This window comes from Fringilla coelebs (genome assembly GCF_963513975.1).
Source record: "Fringilla coelebs genome assembly, chromosome: 6".
Lineage (NCBI taxonomy): Eukaryota > Metazoa > Chordata > Aves > Passeriformes > Fringillidae > Fringilla > Fringilla coelebs.
In genome coordinates this window covers 46,850,102-46,870,691 of record NC_140034.1, presented here as the reverse complement: position 1 = coordinate 46,870,691, position 20,590 = coordinate 46,850,102, and the positions used below count along the sequence as shown (strand labels likewise).

At 51.8% G+C, this 20,590-nt stretch overlaps 2 protein-coding genes across 4 annotated transcripts in view; both read right to left on the bottom strand.

Moving 5' to 3' along the window:
• The window catches only part of LSP1 (lymphocyte specific protein 1), a 48,535-nt gene extending 33,912 nt beyond the window's left edge, over positions 1 to 14,623 (bottom strand). For 2 of the 3 annotated variants that reach the window (XM_084207566.1, XM_084207568.1), the window contains exon 1: positions 14,496 to 14,623. In XM_084207566.1, the coding sequence (XP_084063692.1) occupies positions 14,496 to 14,575 (80 nt within the window). In that variant the 5' untranslated portion in view covers positions 14,576 to 14,623. Of the gene's footprint in view, positions 1 to 2,701; positions 3,260 to 14,495 lie in introns of those variants that run through there. The other variant, XM_084207567.1, reaches the window with a different exon arrangement.
• An 838-nt stretch (positions 14,624 to 15,461) lies between these two features.
• TNNI2 (troponin I2, fast skeletal type) lies at positions 15,462 to 17,200 on the bottom strand. The gene is made up of 5 exons (XM_084208031.1): positions 17,159 to 17,200; positions 16,743 to 16,871; positions 16,211 to 16,300; positions 15,902 to 16,078; positions 15,462 to 15,593 (listed from the first exon to the last, which is right to left on the bottom strand). The coding sequence occupies exons 2-5, from the start codon at positions 16,863 to 16,865 to the stop codon at positions 15,495 to 15,497; spliced, it is 489 nt and encodes a 162-aa protein (XP_084064157.1). The 5' UTR covers positions 16,866 to 16,871; positions 17,159 to 17,200; the 3' UTR covers positions 15,462 to 15,494.
• Between the last annotated feature and the right edge of the window lie 3,390 nt (positions 17,201 to 20,590).

The window sequence follows — 20,590 nt, the reverse complement described above, 5'->3', positions numbered from 1 at the left end:
AGTTGCAAAGCCTCACCCTGGGCTCTTTTCAGCCTCCAGGTTTTCAGATGTCAGTGGAACATCCCTGCCTGCACCTTCTGCAAAGCCAGTGAGGAAGAAAGAGGGCTAATTTTTCCAGCCCACCTCCTGGCTGGGAAGAGGTGAAAGATGTTTCCTTGAGAACTGGCTCAGTTCTTCAGCCTCCAGGTGTCTCCGATGTGTCCTAGTGATCCCAAGCACATCAAACCATGCCAGAGCACCACGTGCACTAAGCCTGTCAGCAGTCAGTGGAAAAGCCATTTAATGCAAATCTGACTCCTGGGACTGATATCTGGGTGATGCTTCACCCATGGGCCCCTTTGTCTGAAATGCTGGGGTTTTGTATCAAGCACGAGGCAGGATCCTTAAAGCACTGGGACTCAGCTTTTCAACCCAAAATCCACAAGACTTACACTGGTTTTAGCTCAGGAACCCCTAACCCAGCTGTTGGACAGCTGGCTAGCAGCTCCTGAGAAGGTGCTCAGAGAAGGTAACTCCCTGGTTATCCCTGCTGTTGCCCTGCAGCAGGAGCAGCCAGGTAAATCCTGACACCACACTGATCTCTCCAGTGCTCGTGGTTATGGCTCTGAGCAGCTGTTTGCACTGTGTGCTCCAGGTCTCCAAAGCACTCCAGGACCTACACAGTGTAACCACTCTGCTGCAGCCACCTTGGGACAGAAAAAAGCAGAGCACAGCAATCTTGGCAGAAATGTATCTTCAAGGCAGGAGCCTCGAGCCATTCCCTAAAGAAGCTCCTTCCTTCCTGCAGCCAAGCTGGCAGGACTTGCAGAGCCAGCCCCACAGCTGATCTCAGGAACTCCAGGAGAAACTGCTCCAGGAGAAAAATACAGCTGTAAAATGGGCTATGGTGTGTATGGAGCAGGCCCTGCCTGTTCCACTGTTGAATCTTGTGAGCATAAGTGAGGCTTTTTGTGTGCAAACCATGGAAATCCCTCACACCCCGCTCCACTCCTCATCTGTAAGCAGGACTGCAAAACACAGCCACAAAGCTGAACCTCAGTCAGGTTTAAGTGTAATAACCCTACTCAGGAAACATGTCACCTTGTAAAAAAAGTCCCTGTGAGTCTCAGGGACACCAAAAGTCCCTTATCCAAAGCAGGAGGAACTTGGAGATGTCACTCAGGACAGGAAAACACCCCTGGTTTAGGCTGTGCGGAGGACAGTCCTTCGCACACCCCTTTTCTCTGAATGAAGCACATGCGCTTCCCCTCGCTCCCCCCCATCTGTCACCCTGCAAAATAGATTGCTACCCAGCTGTAAGCAGACAATTCCCACCCCACTTCATTTCCCTGGCCCTCCTCAGTACCAGCTGGCCCCAGATCTGAGCTCATCCCTGCCTTCTGCACACCCCAGAGGTTTCCCTACCCCTCACAAGCTGCTGACAAAGCCCTGCTCTGAAACAGGGACGTGTAACTCGGATCCCATCCCCCTGGGCTGAGACCAGGGAATGGGTCCAACAAGCCAAATGAAAGATGAACCAAGAGGAGTCAGCTCCTCCTGCCCGTTTTCCACCCCAGGGGCCTGTGCAACCAGTAGGAGCTTTCCTGCCAACTTGCCTGGGTGCAGAAGGGCAGAAAGTGGCAAGGACTGGATGGGCTGTCAGTGCCCATTTACCTTCCGAGGCAAGAAACTTATTTGAGAGATGAGGTTTAGATCAAGGAGATCCCAAACTGACTGGAAAATGCCTGGTGAAATAAACCCCACCGTGACATCCTCCACCTCTCGGCTGGAGACCAGCAGCCACAGTGAGCACAAGGGAGCCAAGAGGCACCCGAGATGCAGAATGTGAGTCCGGCACTGCCTAATCCCACCTCTCACCATCCATCTGCTCAACTAAATACCAAAAGGTGAGAAGTGCCTCTCTTCAGCCCAGTCAGGGCCACCAGCGCGGCACACCACCATCATCCAGAGATGGATCCCAGAGACCCACGGAGGGAAGCAGCGATTCCAGCCCCCAGGGAAGAGCACAGTGACCGCATGGCAGGGAATCTCAAAGCCAGCAGACAATGTAGCCGTCCTCCCGGGCTCAGCGCCGGCTGACAAACGGGAATGAGCCCAACTGAGCCATCCACCTCCCTGCCCTGGCAATTATACTCTGAGGGAAAGGTTCAAAGCTCTATTGTGATCAATTAAATCGAAAAAAGAGCGGTGTCAGCTTGCAGCCCTGGGAGGATCCAGCCCTGCACTGATCTCTGAATTAAAAACGCACATCACAGCGTGCACAACGTACAGTTCCTGCGGGGAAAAAAGAAAAATCCTTTTTCTAGGCAGAAGCGTTCAGCACTCGAGAGACACAAAAGGCCACGTACTGAGACATCCCTTGCAGGGAGAGGGGAAAGCAGCGGCTCAGGTGAGTGTCACAGTACAGTTGTGCTCAGTTATTTCAGTTGGGAGCTCCTGGAAAAGCCATCAGTAAGTTCAAATCTGCTTTTCTCATACAGCTTTAGGGGAGGAGAGGGAGGGTTATCTATTATCCTTCCTTCCAATGCATGGGGTCTGCTGGAAAACCAGGGTAAGGACGAAATCCAGCCGATTTAAAGGGACACGAAGATGGTCGGTCCGGAACACGCTCCCTCTCCCCCCGGCGTCCCCCTCCGCGCCCCGGGGCGCGGGCACATCCCGCCGGAGCCGGGAGCGGGTCCGCGGGCAGGTGGGCGCTCACCTGATGAGGTTCTGCAGGCCCTGCTTGCTGGAGTTCCGCCTCAGGATCGCGCTGGTCATGGTGGCGGAGCCGCGGCGGGCAGGGTCCCGCTGCCGCCCCCTCCCCAGCGCCGCAGGAGCCGCCCGGCACTGCGCGCTCCGCGGCCCCCTCTCCGCCTTCAGGAAGTTCTGCAGCTGGTTTCCTTTTGTTTCTGCTCGCCCCCCCTGCTCCACACCCCCGGCTTGTCTCCTCCACCTCTACCTCCTCCTCCTCCTCCCCCTCTGCCTCGTGGAAGTGTCACGGGAGAATCTCTGGGGGCGCAGCCGCCGGCGGGCCCCGCGGCACAAAGCCCGGCGCTCCCCACTCCCCTGCCAGGGGGATTCTCTCCTGCCTTTAACTCTTCTCTCCTTCCTTCATCTTCTCCAGCCACCTCCTCTCCCCCGCCCTGTTTTCTTTTTTTTTTTTTTTCCTTCTGTTTTTTCGCACCTTTACCACCGTTTTTCTGATTACACAAAGCAACTAGGGAGCAGACATCCAGGTTGGCAACTTGCACTCGACGGGCTGTAAATCACTCCTGCTCCATTCACAGCAGAAGTCTTGCGTGAAGGTCTCACCTCCAAACAGTCCCTGCACGTCCGAAGGTGAGCCAAGAGTCAGATTAACGCGAAAGGGGCTTAGCACTGGGAAACGCCACACCAGAGGAAAATGTTCTCCTGGGATGGGGATAGCAGCAAGATTTTGGGGGAAGCCCCAGAGCTGCAGCCTCAGGCAGGCAAGCAGCTTACACCCTGCTTCTGCTCTCAAACATTGCCCCTGACAGAGTCACCAAGTCATCCGTGCCTCAGTTTTCCCAGCTATCAAATTGGGCAAGAGGCAAAAAATTTGGCTAAATCTGGCTTGCCTCCACGAAACACTGATATTTCAGGAGATAAAAGAAGTGCAAGAGTGTTTGATGAAGGACTAAGATTGTCACCTGCTAAAACAAAATGCCCATCTGCTACACATTCAGATGGTTGTTCTTCATGCTGCCTCCTCACGGGAGTAGCCTTGGGAGGAAAAAACAGAAGAGTCTTTCTCCCTAAACTGCATCTCCTGGTCCACGTGTGCTTTTTGGGTGAAAAGAGAACCTCTACTATGCCAAACCAACAGGTGCCTGGACTTGTACCTAGCAAGTTCCAGCCCTGCCTTATACTTGCACATTATGGTGCTCATGGCACGGCCTGCCCATGTTCCCCAAGGTAAGTGGGAATATTCCTCTGGCTGCTTGCAAAATGGGAGCAGGTCTGACGGAACCACTCTTCTGAGACCCTCACCTTCCTTCTGCTTTCAGTCCCTCTCATCTCATTTACACGTTTCCTTTCCATCTCTTCTGCAGAAATGTTTCTTGACTCCTGGTGTGATGAAATGGGGAAGTTGCCCATGAAATACACCAAGAAATCTCAATAAAAAAAAGGAAGTACCTGCCCTCCCTTTCACTGTCTCTTCATTTCAAAACAGCTTGGTTTTTTCCCCTGCAGGTATTTACTAAGCATCACCTAAGTGATTATGAACAACAAAATCCACAAAGCACAGACATTGATGCTGCTCTGTGGGCTGCTCAGATGATATCACACTGCATATTTTTCTTTCTAAATTCAGTGAGAAGATGCAAGAGATCTACCACAAAAGATCTCTTGCTAAAAAAAAAAAAAAGCTTGTCCCAGCCCTGCAAGTGCTTGCAGGAGTAATTAGGTTTAAGCATGTGAGCATTCCTATTGACTTCACCACAACTGGCCAGAGTTGAAATGAAGCATGCACCTACAGGGTTTTCGTTTTGGAGAGAATCAGCCCAAACCTGCCACTGACTCCCATGGTCCGAGCCAAGCAAGGAGGCAGCTTGGAGGAGCCCTGGCAGGCAGAGATGTAGCTCAGCAGCCATGGGCCAGCAGCAACTGGGGTTTGAATGAGATCACTGCAAGCATTCTTCATTCAGGCAGAGATGCCAGGCGATCCTCAGGGAGCCGAGGAGGGGCAAGGAGGAAGGCAGCCCCTGTCACTGGGAGAAGGCAGGAGCCTCTGGAGGTAACAGGATGCTGCTACCTATGGGAGGTGAAGTCTCTGTGTAAATGGGCAGAGGAAAAGCTGTTAATTCCCCCAGCAAGAGAGCCTTGGCTCCACACCCGGTTTGACTCCCAGAGGATGCCAGCATGAGCTCCTTGTCTTGAAAGCACTTGGCAGACTTCCACCCCAGTTCCAGGACTGACTGCCTCTCAGAGATGGGGATTTCAATGAACAGGGCTGACAGAAACCATGCTTGGATGATGAAATGCAGGACTGGGGAGAGGTCATGACATTAGCTCTTACTGGTCTAAGGTGCTAAGATAATTTGGAAACACCAGAAGTGAGGCAGTGAGGAAGGGGGTCTCTTAACTGCAACAGGCAGCAGGCTCAGCTCTGTGTTGTTCCCAGGGAGAGAAATTCCTAGTGCTGAACTCTGCCTGGAAAAATATTTCAAGATGGCTGGGCCACTTGACCTCTGGGGAAGGCTTCCTGCCCTTCATCTTTGAGAAAGATATTAAATATGACAGGAAAACTCATCCTTCCTCCAGCATCAGCGGGGTCCTGCAGGACCTCGGGGGGAAGAGAGCAGGGCAGGATGCACAGCTTGCAAGAAGGGGAATGGACAGAGTCACTATCCCCATCTCTGTGGGGCAGGGAGCATTTAAACCCACTACTCAAAAGCACAAAGGACATGCCCACAGAGAAAGAGCAGTGCAGGAGAAATCCCACACCCCTGCCTTGGAGTGGAGAGGCACCTTGGGTCCCCTCTCCTGTCCTGCCCCTCACTGCCACGTGCATCAGTGTGAGTCATTCCCTGTGTCCAGGAGCAGTAAGGTCAGCATCAGTCCCACAGCTGCTTGGATCCTTTCACAGAAACAAACCCCCTGGTCCCACCAGGAAGTGGGTAGGAGTACAGTGGACACAGGAAGAAAAAAAAATTATTAATTCATCTGTTATTTTCTGGCACAGTTTAAGCTAGGAGAACCACCATAAATCTCTGCAGCAAAACACCAGCCCAGTACAGGAACTGGAGCACCCAGGAACACATTGTGTGGTACTGGAGTTCCCCAAAGCTCTTCCCAGCAGCAGGGAGGGCAGAGAAGGTGAAATGCTGTGAGAGAGAGTGGGTCTGCCTCCATCCCTGTGGGAAGGAGGGCTGCAGTCCCAGAGAGATAGGGCTGCACCAGTTCCCGTTAATTACACAATCATTCTGCTATGTAGCACTAGTTGCAAAATCAGTTGAAGGCTCACACATGGTCAAGGGAAAGAAAAAAAAAAAAAAAGAAACAAAAATACCCTAGTCCTGCTAAATACAGCTCAAGCATTTCTCTCCAATACTGCTGGGATGTCAACCACTGTCAGCATAAGCACAGTCACTGTAAGGGCCAGTCCTTTACAAGTGCCACCATCTGCCAGCATGGTTCCCAGAGGTCCATGCCTGTGTGTCAGTGGTGAGATCCCACCTGAGAAGATGTTCTCACAGGGACAGCATCACATCTTCAGCAAGGACTAAGAGCCCTATCTCAGCTGGAGACCCTGTGCCTCCGCCAGCAGCCCCTAGGACAATGGAACAGATGGGGGGTAGGTCTGGTTTTCCTTTTAGACTCCTTTCAGACCAGGTAGTCTCTGGCTTTCCTTTTAAACTCTGCCATCCCACCAGCCTCTCCTCACCAGGCACATGCATCCACTGCTTTGAAACCAGCCTGGCAGGCACCAGCATTTGCCCAGCCCCTCCCCAGGAGCCCCAGTTCAGGGGAAAGGGCACCCCACTGTCCATCAGCTGCACAGACAGTGGGGTTTACACACTGGCCTGTGCGGTAGGGTTTGCCCACCTCACCTTCACCCTCAACTCCCACTTAACTCAGGCCACCTTACTCTGCCAGCACTCACTTTCAGGCAGCCAAATACAGAGACCAAGACAGACAAACAAGAGATAATCCTGAGGAGACAGCAGGACTAGCAGCCAAAAGCAGCACATTGTCTCCTTCCCACCAGAGCAGCTCTTTACGAGCACCAAGTGTGCTGCCAGGAGGGCAGGGCGCCCCACCTCTGCAATTAGCTCAGGGCAAGGAGTCCAGTGGTGCTCCCCAGCAAGCCTTCCTCTGTCCTGGCATGAGCCAGGGGAGGATATTCCCAAGGCAGTGCACGACCCCATGGGTGTTCAGGGAGGGGGTGCTGTAGGTGGGAGCCAACTCTGTTGGCTCAGAGTTGTTGCCAGGCTGACGTGCTCAGAGGAGCACCATGAAAAACATGTATAATTGTGGGTCTAAACAGCCAACAAACACTGTGTCATACTAAGTCTGAAATATTTGGCATGGGATCACTGATGACTTTCTTCCTCTGATATCCAAAGAGACAGAAATGAGAGGGAATCAGAAGCTGGATCTAGAAGGAGCATTCTTCTTCCTCTATCCCACTGCCACCTCTCACTCTCACACAGAATGGAAAACAGACACTCCCTGGGGAACTTAAGGGGTACATCCATAAACCTAAAATCACTAGGTTCCATTGTGGAGTTTGCTTCATTTATCAGTGAGAGGGGAAGATGCAAGTTCACAAGCCTTGTAAGAGAAGATGCTTTTGCCCCAGGGGTGATGCACACAAGGACAAAGGACGGATTTAAAAAGCAGAGGAAGGAGAGAAGCATTACCAGGGCAGCCCAGCACAGTTAAAGGAGATCTGGGCTCCTGTTGCACCAAGGGCTGGGCAAACAGCAAGAGACCCCCTGAGCCACTGCAGTGAGCCACCATCCAGGTATCCCAGAGCAGGGCCAAGGCCAAGTGACCGAGCCAAGACCTGGAGGAGTGCAGCTGGTCCAGCATGTCGAGCCAGCACCATCACTGATACTGTGCACTGCTATCTGTATGTTATGTTAAATCAACAAAGCCATTGGGAAAGAGACAGGAAGACAAAACAATGGCTGCAGATAAGACACTCCCATCCCACACAGGAGGGTCATTACAGGACAAGGGGAGAACTATTGGCCCCGAGGAGACGGGCTCCATCTCTTAGGGATGCTTGTCTACTACAAGGCCAAGAAGCAGGACAAAGGACTCCAGCCAGGATGGATAAGATACAGGCAGCTGCTGCCAAGAGGTTGTCCAGCAGACACTGTAGGAAAAATCTTAAAAAGGTCTTTATATAGCATCACATTGCTTTGTCACGAATCTCTGCTCACCAAGGTTGGGAAAGCTGCTGAATGAATTTGAATTTTGAATGTCTATTCAAAATAAATGGAGTAGTCTTTGCTTTGCTTAGGTGGATTAGATGGCACTGGCAAGCTGAAGACACCTTCAGACACCTCCCAGGCTGGGTATAAGAGGTACCAGTAAGAGAGCACCACCTTCCTTCACCAGGTGGCATCTGTGTGACATGTTTGAGCAGCACCCAAAGCCGTGCAGCAGGGTTTGTGGATGGGCCTGTGGGTGAGCTCAAGTGCAGCCCTGTGTCAAGCCATGCTGCTCAGCTGACCACACAGCTTTCAGGAAGGAAAATACAGCTTCTGCCCAATATAAACTTATTAGCTCATCTGCAGCTGGCTCCAGGCTCTGATGCAGCACTATGCTGTGCAACACAAGCAGTTTTAGCTACCATTAATCTCTGCTTTACACCGCCGGGCTGTCACTTCAGCTGGGGTCAGGGGACACTAAATGGATAAGAAGGAACTCCCTAGCACCACTGGACAGTTCCTGCATCCCTCACTTCAAGTTGCTCCTTGTCCCAGGGAAAGGCATCTAATATCAGCTTGCCCATATCCATTCAGGTTTCCCTCGCTAAGCTGGGCAAAAGACAGGAGCTGTTTGGAAAGGGCTCGCAAAACATCATCGTGTGTTCAGAAAGCCTGAAGACACATGGCTCCATCAAGGGGGAATAGTCATTAATGCTCCAAAGTGAGGCCCAAAAAAAAGCTGAGAGGAGCCTTTCTGCACAAAGGGCAGCTAATGCTGTATGCAGGAAGATGGCAACTGGAATACAGAAGCAGCAGGAGACAAATGCCACCTCCAGCAAAATGTCCCACCAGAGCAGGCGTGCACAGCCTGTGTATCACAGTAGTCTGCCCTTCAAGATAACTCAGCTTGGGCACAATGCTGCCAGCTCCTGGTATGGGAAGTTATGTGACAACTGCAAGGAAGCACTCATTTCAAAAGGAAATTATTATTGTCATCAATTTTATTGGGAGAGAATTCTGCCCCTCCCAAATAGCTGGCAGCCGTGATTGTTTGGGGTCTGTCAATAACTCAGAGTTTGTCAATGCTAATGGCTCCAAAGCAAGCTTGCACTGGAAAGGAAACTGCTTCTGCAGCAGAAAAGCACAAGCATGCACAAGCACAGAAGAAGAGATCATATTTTCCAAGCTATCTGGCAAGGACTTGATAAAAAGCACTGCACAAACTGTCTAGTCAGCTGCAGCAAGCAACAGATACCTAGAGCTGGGAGAGAGGCTTCCTTGGTAATGCAGAATGAATCCCTAACAGAAAAAAAAAAAAAATCTGGTTTCAAAATGAGCATGTAAGCAAAAGAACCAAAGAGCTCCAGCTGATGCAAACTGGCAGAGCTTTCTCTATGGCAAGCAGAGGGATGGTGCTGACATGCACTGGCAAAAGCATTTGGGCCTACATGTCTGCTCAATAGCAAGAGAAATCCAAATAAACTGAGCTCCAGCTAATCTGAGTCTTGCACTTCTCAGATCCATTGCTTGCCGATTGCCCCAAGTTTTCAGAGCACTGGATGGAAGTCAACAATTAAGCCCATAGAAGCCCACTGACTGCCATTTCCATTCATTAAAAAATCCAGCTGGGTTTGCTCGTGCATCTTCCTCTTTATCCGTGTATTTCTGGGACAGTTACCAGACGCACCGGGCTCTGGGAACCACCACTGCTCGTGTGGGACAGGCTGAACCCAAGCAGCTCCTGGGTTTGACACTCCCACGTATGACTGAATATGGAGCTCTGCTGCCAGCCCCAGCAGCCCATCCCAGGAAGGACTTGCTTAAAGTAGCAAAAAACAGGAGGTATTTTGTCCTGCCTTGCTGCCAGTTCTCCTGCAGGGGATGGGGGCTGGAGGAGCGGAGCCCCCAGAAAGGCACCGGAGACCTGCCCGTGAGAAAGACAACTCTGAGTGCTGAAACCTGGGATTAAGACACTTCAAAGGCTGCCTCACACATCTGGTGTGTGTTAGGATGGATGCACTGGCAAGGAAAACATACATGGGCTCCAAGTGGGGCTGGTTAACCCACTCGTGACTGAGCCTCTGTGGAACATGGGGACAGGCTGAGGACTGCGAGACGCCTGGGCAAGCCTCAGGAGAGCTGGGCTCAAGTCTCACGAGTGGCCTGTGCTTCCTAGCTGGTTCTGGGAAATCAGGGAGCAATTCAGGTGCCTGAACACAGGTGTCAAGTGTGGGATGCCTTGGCCTGGCAGATGTCACACAGGTCCAGTCGGAAACACCTCTTCTGGGTACCAAACCCACACTGGGCAAGTTCTACAGTCAGGGCATCCCTTCCCCTTCCTGACCATCCCAGCCTCAGCTGTCTGGCCTTACAGTGGAGATAACCTGTCCTCCATCCCTGAGGCAGTACCCACAGAACACCCACCATGGTGGCCCCCTGACCTTGGCTGGGCACCATGGGTGTTCCTCTAGCACTGATCATACCAAATTCATGGCTGGCAGGACAGCTGCTTTCCCAGAGTGTGCAGCACCTCCTAGGATGTATTTTTTGACCTATACCAGATGGCCATGATCCAGAACACGACCCAGGTAAAAAGGCCTGAGCCCCTCTCACACAGCCCTGTGTCTTCCTTTCATTGGTGTACATCCCCAAGGCTTCTCCTCAGGAAAGGCTTTAGAACAGAACCACGCCGTGAAGATCCATTCCCCGTGCATTTGCCTTAAAGGATACCAAAGCCCCCCCTCAGTAATCCCAAAGACAGCCTGATCAGGGGTTTATTGGACCCATAAAGAGAAGAGGAACTGCAGCTGCAGGAGGTCCAAGCTGCTGTGCAGGCTGGGGGAGCAGAGCCCTCCCTCACCTCCAGGTGAGCAGGCACTGTCCCTCCCAGGCAGGTGTGCAAAGCTGGACTGTGCCAGGAGGGCAGCATGGGTGAAGTGAGAGCACCGAATCCTTGTGATGTTCCCTCTGAGCCCCTGCGCACCACTGCAGGTTTGCAGCCCCTCAGAGCCAGGTTACAGTCTCAGGAGTCTGGTGGTCAGACCAATGCCTCCTGGAGCCTGAGCAACAACTTTGTTTGGGTCAGGATTCCCATCCCCCTCAAAGAAAAAGCTGTTCCCAACAAAAACACGACACTGAGGAGGTCTTGGAGCACCTCCTGGCAGTGGTGGTCTGTCCAGTCGTGAGTCAGTGTCCTGACAGAGGCAGCAGCCAGGCTGGATGAGTGCCTAGCTGGGAGAAAGCCCAGCTCCGATGAGAGCACCAGGGCAGCAAAGAGTCAGCTCAGCCCCCAGGCAGACCCCACAGCTGGGCATGTGGGTCACAGGGGTTACAGATGCAAAGGGGGATGCAGGCAGAGCATCAGTCAGGGCTGGATTAGCAAGGTCAGTGAAGGTCAGAGCAGAGGGGCCCAGGATCCCCAGGGCATACCAAGGTTAAGCACTTCCCTGCTGCACAGCCAGCCCTTCCAGTTATCACAGGGTTTTCAGATTTGGGGAAAAGCCCTAAACCCTCTGAAGTAAGTTCACCTTACAAAATCCAGGGGCAAGGGATTCCCACAAGCATCAGAGCCAGACTTCACACCAAGAGTTTTTTAAAAGCCATCCTTTCAGCCAGCAGAGAGTCTTCTGTGTTTTAAAAAGAAAAGTGCAATTCAAATGAAGGCTGCTGGGCAATCCCCTGCTTTAACACACACTCCTCCAAACCCATCGCTTTACATAGCAAAATAAGCCTGGAGGCAAGGCGAGGCAAGCCAGGCTTAATTTATTTTTTTTTCCTCAAGGAGAAAAGGACAGTGAAGGCACCTGATATCCCCTATAATTAGAGACAGTTCTTTATCCCTAATGCCACTGCCAGACCACCTATATCCAATTTGGAAACCAGAAGTATAACCCAGCTTCATTAAATAATCCATCTGGTCCTCCCCTGTTAATTTCCCTACTATTTTTTCCACTTTAATGAGCCCAGCTGGGTCAAACTGTGACCAGTTACTCCTGAGCAGGGATCAGCCATCCCTCCATTCTACCCCCAAGGAATCTGGTGTACTGAGGGCTCCAAAATCTCTCCAAGTATCAGTTTTCCCAAACAACCTCCTTCCAACCATGGGTATACTTAGCAACAGCAGTCATTTCAGCAAAGACCCTTGAGACTCCTCTAAGGATCTGGAGAATTCAAGACAGCTGGGGATGGACGTGGCAAGGAAAAGCCTGCTGCTTGCTGGCACAGCAGAACCTCTCCCCAGGCAGTGACCATACATGGGCTGCCTGTCCTGCAGCTCACGGGGAGGGAAGCCCCAGGAGGGCAGAGACAGGGGATTTGGGAAAATCCAAATCCAGTCTGCCTCCCAGGTGCAGATATCCTGCAGAGCACAGCCCAAGGGACATGCCTGGCCATGGGTGTAGGAACTAAGGGCAGGAATGACCTGAAGCCTCCAGAGCTTTACAGAGAGCTCTGAGTAACAGACCCTGCGCATACTGGGCTCCCAACCCCTCCCCATCAAAGCAGGACAACCCCAGAAGTCGAAGTCACCTCTCCAGAGCTCCCCCCAGCTTCTCACTTATTTGGGGAGGCTCACACCACAGCAGTTTCCCATACAGCAATTCCAGTTCATGGAAGAGAGCATTACACCGGTCTGGTTTAAGCAGATTTACACCAGCATTAGCAGGACTTTGTCAGTATGTCCCAATTTGAACAAGGAAACAGAGAAGGCTGTGTTTAAATTAATATTTCTAGGACCTTTTCTAATGCATGCTTCTATATACGCTGGGCACAGCTAAATAGACAAGGTTCATTGTCTACAGAAACACAGCAACAATATTTTTCTCCTGACATCTCCCACTCTGCAATACACCCAGGAGCCTTGGGATTTGCTTTCCTGGCAGCTCCATCACAAAACTGGTTGCTCTGACATCCATCATGCTTTAGGCTGTCCTTAGAGCCTTGTCCTGCCTCCATCCATACATGGGTCAGCCTGAAAAGAGCTTTTTCATCAAGGACAGGAGATCAGGGAGATGAGCTAGCCACAGGGTGAGAAAAGGTAGACCCAAACGGCAAATAAACACTTCCTTCCTCCATTTTGGGAGTGGAAATCACCAGAGTCTAGCAAGCATTTAAACAGTAGAAGGAAAAGTGAGAGAAGTTGAGAGGTGCACATGAAACTATTATACAAACTGTAAGGGAAAGTAATTCTTCATATTTTTGAAACAAAGAGGAACTCATTTCTGCTCACTATTTTTGCCATCAATTTTCATAATTCATTAAGATTCTAAAACACAGCTAGAGAGGAAAGGATGTGCCACCCTGCTGTCAGCGTTCACACTCTTTTTAAACAAGGCTGTAAGGGTCTGCGTGCTACAGAACAGACTCCTCCAAACAGCCTTTTATTCAGCTGAAACTCCAGCAGGAAGCAGAAAAGGGAACAAGATGATGCAGCCCCACCAGAAGACCCCAGTGTTGGCCCTGCATGCACCAAAGTACCTGCACTCACTGCAGCAAGAGGGGAGCAGGAAGGTTTGCTTGCCTTGGGCCACACACAGCACCTGCTCCTTGCTGCTGCAAGGCGAGCTGAGCCTGCAGCACAGGCACAGCCAGGCAGGAACAATGCTGGGAATCACAGTGATCCCCATGCTAAGGAAACCCCTGTGCTCCCCCAGCATCCAAGGCTTCCCCTTTGTTTCAGCAGCAAGTCATGTACAGAGCCTTCCAGCACCTTTTGAAGCTTCCAGTCAAATCTTCAGCCCAGGCTAATTGCTGTCAGGTGTCAGCTGAAGCATTTGCTGCAACCACTAATGACAGGAGATGACACACCTTTCTCCTCTCATTGTCACTCCAGGGGCTTTTTTTCCCCTTCAACATTAGCTGTGCCAGCTCTCAGAAGCCTTGGGGAGAAATGCTAATGCGATCTTTGAAGCTGGAGGTGAAAAATCAGGCAACCTGCTAAACTCCCTGGATGCTCAGCCTGAATCCAGTCCAAATCTGAGCACTTCAGGGTGATGCACTTTGGCCAAGCTTATCTATCTGCAGATGTGGTCTCTGCTACTGATCTGTCTTCTTTTAGTCCTCATGGAAGGCTGTCTGTATTCAAGTGAAGAGACCCCAAATTTTGCAGTCTCTGCTGATAAAGCAATAAAGCAGAGCAGAGGCAGAGGGAGATATATAATTTTACAGAAGCCAGCCTGAAACATTGCCAGGTTAATTCGGCTGGAGTTGTAGAGGATACAGCAAGAAATCAGATGTGCCCAGCAAGGAGAGAAGGCAGCTGATCTCCGCATTAGAGAGGTCTTAGATATGGGGCTGATTTCAGCTGCAGAGCAGGTCCAGGTCATCAGACCTCTCACTTGAGCTTTCCTGCTTCTGCAGCTGGCATTCCCACTCGATCAACCCCTTCCCAAGGGCTTTGAAGTTCAAAGGGGATGAGACCTTAAGGAAATCTAAGTCTCATCCTAGCTGGAGAAGCTTGTCAAAAGCCTGATGGAATATCTGACCTATTTCAGCCTTGTGGGTCATCATTGTTCTGGCTGCACATCCTCCTTTCCCTCCGTGCCCCCCAGCTTCCCGGCTTCCCAGTATCCTGGGACTGGAAGGCAGTGTGGTGTCCCCAAGCCTCACCTCTCGTTCTCCTCAAGGGATTCATCTCCCACTTGGGTCACTCCTTCTGCACCCTCCTGGCACCCCTCCGAGTCTGACATCTTCTCCCCTGGTTGGCACAGACAGCTCCAGCACCGGGGTGCTGCCACTGTTTCACTTTTCCTGTGCTCAGCAGAAGTGAGCTGTGCCGGAAACTTCACAAGCTGAGGGTTTGGGGGGATGGGAGAGGGCAGAAGGAAGGTGAATTTGGGGTTTGTTTTGTTCTCTTTTAAAAACCATTGAGACTGATTTAAGATTTTACTTGTCAGCAGCTAAAAATTTGGAAGTCCTGGGCTAACCCAAAAGAAAATTGGGCGGAATGGACATCCCCACCGTGGCAGGGAAAGGAGTGACCCACTGTTCCCCCCAGCTCCCCCTGCCACTCTGGTGATAGCCATCATCTCTAAACCACAGCACCCCACACCATACCAGTCCCAGGGGGCTGCTGCAGGTGCTGCCAAGGTTCTCCTGACTTTGCACCTCCCAAATCCCACCAGAGCCAAAGGGTCTGCTTCTGCCCTGCAGATGCCACCCCTCTCCCCCCCCCCTCAGCTTTTCCCCACAGCTTCCTGCTGATGCCATCATGGGCTGAGGTTCTCCAAGCCTCCTTGGGCTTGGATTGTTGTCTTTTTGTCTCTTCACCACTGGGGAACAGCATGGGCATCTGCACTTTTGGATTTGGACAGGGACCAACAGCAGAAGGGTCCCCCACGTCCTCAGCACAGCCCGTGCCAAAGCCTCCCCATCCCCACCAGGACTGGCAAAGTGAGGCAGTCCCTGCTGGCACCATGGCATGAGTCGGGGTCTGGCCACCCAGGCAGGCAACACCCACCTCTCCCACCAAAGCTTTATTTACATCACTGCTGCCATGATGCAGCTCTTCGCAAAACTAAAGAGAAATGGCACCCAGTCGGTGCCCCTGAGCCTGGCAGGGCAGCAGGGACAGCAGGGAGAGGAGGACAGCTGTGGAGACACAGGTGCTTAGGACTCGCCAGCCTCAAACATCTTCTTTCTGCCCTCCATGCCAGACTTCTCCTCAATGTTCTTCCTCCAGTCACCAACATCACGCAGATCCTTCTCCTGGGGGAGGGAAGGTTGTGTCGGTGTGAATAGTGACGTAGTAAGAACCCACCCGGCCCCAGCCCCACACCAGTCCACCCATGGAAACCCCCATGTCAGCTAGAGGAACCCAGCTCCTCCCATGCTGTACATCTTTTTGAACTGCACCCTCCTGTTTCAACATCACGGGTTCCAGAGAAGGAAACACTGAGCAGGAAGAACATTATGGAGAAAGAGTCACTTTCAACCCCGTCTATCTTACAAGGAGGTGTGAGCCCTGAAGGGTGGGGGCAACTCCTGTTAGGGGAAAAAGGAAGAGGGAAGGATACCTTCTCAGTGTCCTCCTTCTTCACTTGCTTCAGGTTGGCTCGGAGGTCCATGCAGACCTTGTGCTTGGAGCCCAGCAGGGCCCGCAGCATGGCGTCAGCCGACATGCGCACCCTGCGCAGCGGCGGCCGCTTGAACTTGCCACGCAGGTCAAACAGTTTCTGGCTCAAGTCTTCCAGCTGGGGGGGATGAAATGAGGGGGGGTAGAGAGAGAGAGGGGCATGGGTTTAATGAGATGGACCCAAGCAGTGCAGGGAATCATGAGGAATGGTGGCAGACTCCCCTGAAGGATGCCTCCAGAGGAAACTTACCTCCTTTGTAGTCTTCTGTAGCTTCACCTCTGTGTCATACCTCTCCTCATCCACTGACTCTATCTTGGCATGAAGCTTTTTGCACAGCTCCTGGGAAGAAAGCAAAGAGGGATGTTGACTGCTAGGATCCAGACATGATTCCTCTCTCCTGACCGCTCTGGCTCTGAAAGCCCTCAGTCCTGAAGACTAGATGGGACTAAGGTGAAGAGGGGCTTGTCAGCCAGCTCCATGCTACTGGCTGCATGCAAATGCTGCCTCAACACATCATTTAAAACACATCTTTCCTGCCAGCCTTTTCCAGCCCTTTTGTTTGCAGAGAGACCCCACCTGCCTCTCAAGCCAGCTGCATGTTCAGCTGGCTCCAGGGTAACACGGGTGAGGAGAGGGTCAAGATGGGAAGGTCAGTCTAGATCCACCAGGCTGACTGATGGAGTCAAGTATTTTCTGCTAAGGTCAGTCTAGATCCACCAGGCTGACTGATGGAGTCAAGTATTTTCTGCTCCAGCACAGAAAGGGTTAAAGAAGCCTGTACCTGAAGTTCCTGCATGGATCCTGGGAGTGACAGAGGAGGGCAATGTTCTGCCAGGTAGTTTTGCTTTTCCACTTCTTTAGCAGCTGCTTCCTTTTCTATTTCAGTGACAGCAAGCTGCAGCATAGCACTCTGGAAGGCAGCAGGAGAAGCGTCAGTGCAGGGTGGAAGCAAGGAATGAGGGTAGGGGGGTCATCAGGGGAGTGGGAGTCCTGATGGGGAGGCATCCTGGGGAGTTCCCATAAATACCATCATTTCCAAGCAAGGGATAAGATAGACCCAGTAAGGAGTGGGGTGGGAAGCTCCCACACTGTGCACTGTGGCCTGTTCTAGCAGGGAGAGTGCTGAGAGCTGGCTGGCTTGGGATGGGAGGTGGAAGGTCGGGGCACACATCCCACAGCCACAGCAGTGCCACGTACCTTCAGGTGCTGCCGACGGGCAGTGGCTGCCCTCCTCTTTTTCTGCAAGTAGAAGACAAGACAAGAGAAAAGAAGGTTATCAGGTGCCCATGCTCCTTTCCACTGCCCTTCCCCATGCAATGCCACAGTCCACCAAGGACCTGCAGCCCTGCCAGGGAGATGGCTCCATCTTGACACACAGTTTGTCCCCAAACCAGCAGCACTCAAGGAAGAAGCTCCCTGCTGAACCCAGCTTTGCCAACCTCAGGTAGCTAAAACCTACAGAGTCCCAGAGGAAAAGATAACAAGGGTGATGAACTTGAAAATATATGTATAAAATATGGCTTCAAACTTGGCTTCTTGGGACTTTTAGCCTTTCCTCTAATTTCCTATTCACTGAGATGTGTTTTACTTTGTGCTCAAGCTAATGATCCCCATGTTTCTGGGCACTCAGGAGCTGTGGGATGTCTTTCTGAGCAGTCCAGGGCACGAGTCCTTCTGACACTCTGGTGACAAGGACAGCCAGGCAGGTGAAAACATGAAGGCTGTATAATTTCTTGGAGCTGGAAAGACCAAGTGATGCTGAAGCAGAGGTTCATCACAGCTGGAGGGCAGACCCAACCACAGGCTGCCCTTCTGTCCTTGCCATGCTGGACCAGCAGCCACAGGACTCCAATTTATAAAAACCCACAACTTCTGCATTTCAGCTGTTTCCTGAGCATTTCACCCAGAAGACAGGGCACCGCTGAGTTGGGCTGGCCCAGGGGAAACACATCTGATATGCTGAGGGGCAGGGAGTAGAAAGCAGCACTCAGGTGTGGGTCTGTGCTGCGGAGAGGAGGAAGTGGATAAGGATGTGCAGAGTGAAATGTAACAAAACCTGACACTTCTCACATATGTAAATGGTGCCAAGGCCCTCCTGACAGGGCTGGAGGGCTCTGCAGATAAAAGACACCCAGCTCAGAGATGCAGCACACTACTAACCATCCGATAATCAGATCCCTTGAGGGCTGTTAGTCCAGGGCTTATACTCCATCTGAAAACCAGAACCTTAGCAAAGAGCGCCCTCCCAGCCTCTTCTGGGAGGTCTGGGTTTGATGGGGAGCAAAAGAACATGTTGGATATCGGCACCATTGTGTGGCATTTCTATGTGTCCCTGACATCCTCTTTTCTCTCAGTGAGAACAAGCTGGAGTTTGTGGTGTTGCAGACATATGGGGAGATGCCAAGCAGAAATGAAGGATGGAGCAATTTGCTAAGAGGAAATGTGGAGTGACAAAGCCACAAACAATCCTCCCACACCTTCCCCTGCATTTCTCCAGACACCCCCAGCCCCACCTGGCTTTGCCAGAAGCCGGAGAAAACTTGCTAAGAATGAGACTTCCACCCTGCTCAAACTCCCCCGGATCCAGGTCTCCTTGATTTGCCTTTGAGAAGGGATTTGTCAGTGCTCAGTGGGTAGAAAATGAAGGGCTAGATGCGGGGAAGGAGGAGAGGATGCTCGGCCAAGGGCGGGATGGTGGATGGATGGTGGAGGAGAGGGGGGTCTGGACCACTGCCTTCCCAGCACCATCTCGTGGCCGGCTGGGGAAGCAGGAATGGAGGGAAAAAAGCATCTAACTCCAAGCCAGGGGACAGAAAAAAATCTTTCAAAAGGGATTTTTCTTCTCCTTCACGTGTTTACCAGGAGGAGTCAGCAAGAAAATAACCATGAGCCATTCTTCCCACATGCACACTCAGCGGCTGATTTTCCTAGGGAGGAACAGGGAAGCCAGGACTGCTGCCATGAGCATTGCTAAAGGAAAACCCCAGCACAACACACTTACCTCTTCACTGTTCAGGAAAAGCAGATGGACAAGGAAAGGATAGAAGAGAAAGGGGAAAGAGGAAAAAAAGGCAGTTAGTTAGCATCTTAACTGGAAACAAGCAGAAGAATTTTAACAAGCATAAAAGTTGATGGTTGAACAAAAGTTTTTAAATGCCAACAGTGTATTAGAGACAGAAAAATGGGAACTTACTCAGACATCTTGGTTTAGATGGTTGTGAGCCTGAAATGAAAACCAAGAGAAAAAGTTAACAACTATTCATGCTTGTGGTCACTTTTTTTGTGGGTTTCAAACCCACTTTTTTGGTGGGTTTAAAAACAAAGCAAGACTCCTTTAGAAAATAAAAAGAGGAACGGGTCTGTTCTTATTTCCCAACTTCACCAATTTTTCATCATATAGGGAACTAGCTGCAGTTTGTGGGATGTTTGCCAGACGAGAGGCAAACATCTCCTCATAGCAACACAAACCACAGCATCAAGGGACTTCTGGAAAAGACCAAATGGGGTTGAGCCAGAAAAAGAGTGATTTGTGGCAGTGATTCCAGCAGGTATGCTTCTTATCTGACCCCCACAAAACCATTTTATTCAATGAGGGAAGAAAAAGCAAAACTATTTTCAGTTTGCTGCTTTACTTTGTCATTCAACCTCATAAACAAGAAAGGTTCCAAAGCCTGCAAAGGGTTGGCAATGACCCCAGGTGACAAGGAAGGACTTCAGAGGATGCTGCTGCCAATGTATGCACTCATCCTTTGGGACAGGGGAGCCTTTTGTAGCAGCCTCAGCACAGGTGGAAGTTGTGCTTGAGTTGATACAAGCACAAAAAAATTCCCCAGGCAATCCCTTGCATTTGCTTTAAGCGGAAATTTTACACATGCAACACAGTGTATTAGAGAAGAGATGGAAGCGCACCTTTGGTTTGCTATAAATGATTTCCACATAAATAGAATTTTACTTTTCTATCAGAGCAATATCTACTTGCATCTCCTAAGCCTGTCCTTTGCAGAGCAGACAAAGCCACCAAACGCAGCCTGGGAGGCTCTGTCAGGAGGGGAAGTGTTAATGGGGGCTCATGCCCGAGGCAGGAGGCACAGCTTGCAGGGCCAAGGAAACTTTATCCTGGAAAATGTGCGGGCCCATCACATTACTTCAGAGAGGAGGGGGGGGAAAGTGCTTCTAAAAATGGCCAGGGAGCTGCAGAAGGAGCTGCAGCTGTCTCCTGGGACGGCCGCCTTTCCGCGGTGCCAGCCCCGTGACTCGGGAGGCGGCGGCGATGCGGAGCGGCCGCCGCAGGTGGCGGGGCTGCAGCGGCGGCCGGGGCGGCCCAGGAACGCGGGCTGAGCTCGCCGGCACCCAGCCCTGCCCCGCACACACACCGCGGGCCAGGAACGCGGGCTGAGCTCGCCGGCACCCAGCCCTGCCCCGCACACACACCGCGGGCCAGGAGCCAGGGCTGTGCTCGCCGACACCCAGCCCTGCCCCGCACACACACCGCGGGCCAGGAGCCAGGGCTGTGCTCGCTGACACCCAGCCCTGCCCCGCACACACGCTCCCGCTCCGACCGCAGCGACGCCGGGGAGCCGAGGGGACAGTGCCAGGCTGCAGCTCGCTGCCCACGACGTGGGCTTCGAA

Excerpts from the sequence above, each read along its gene's own strand:
- TNNI2 (XM_084208031.1), bottom strand. The coding sequence starts at position 16,865 with ATGCTGCAGCTTGCTGTCACTGAAATAGAAAAGGAAGCAGCTGCTAAA. Across the intron at positions 16,079-16,210 it reads TACAGAAGACTACAAAGGAG|CTGGAAGACTTGAGCCAGAA; the intron begins GTAAGTTTCCTC and ends CATCCCCCCCAG. Across the intron at positions 15,594-15,901 it reads AGAAGGAGGACACTGAGAAG|GAGAAGGATCTGCGTGATGT; the intron begins GTATCCTTCCCT and ends TCCCTCCCCCAG.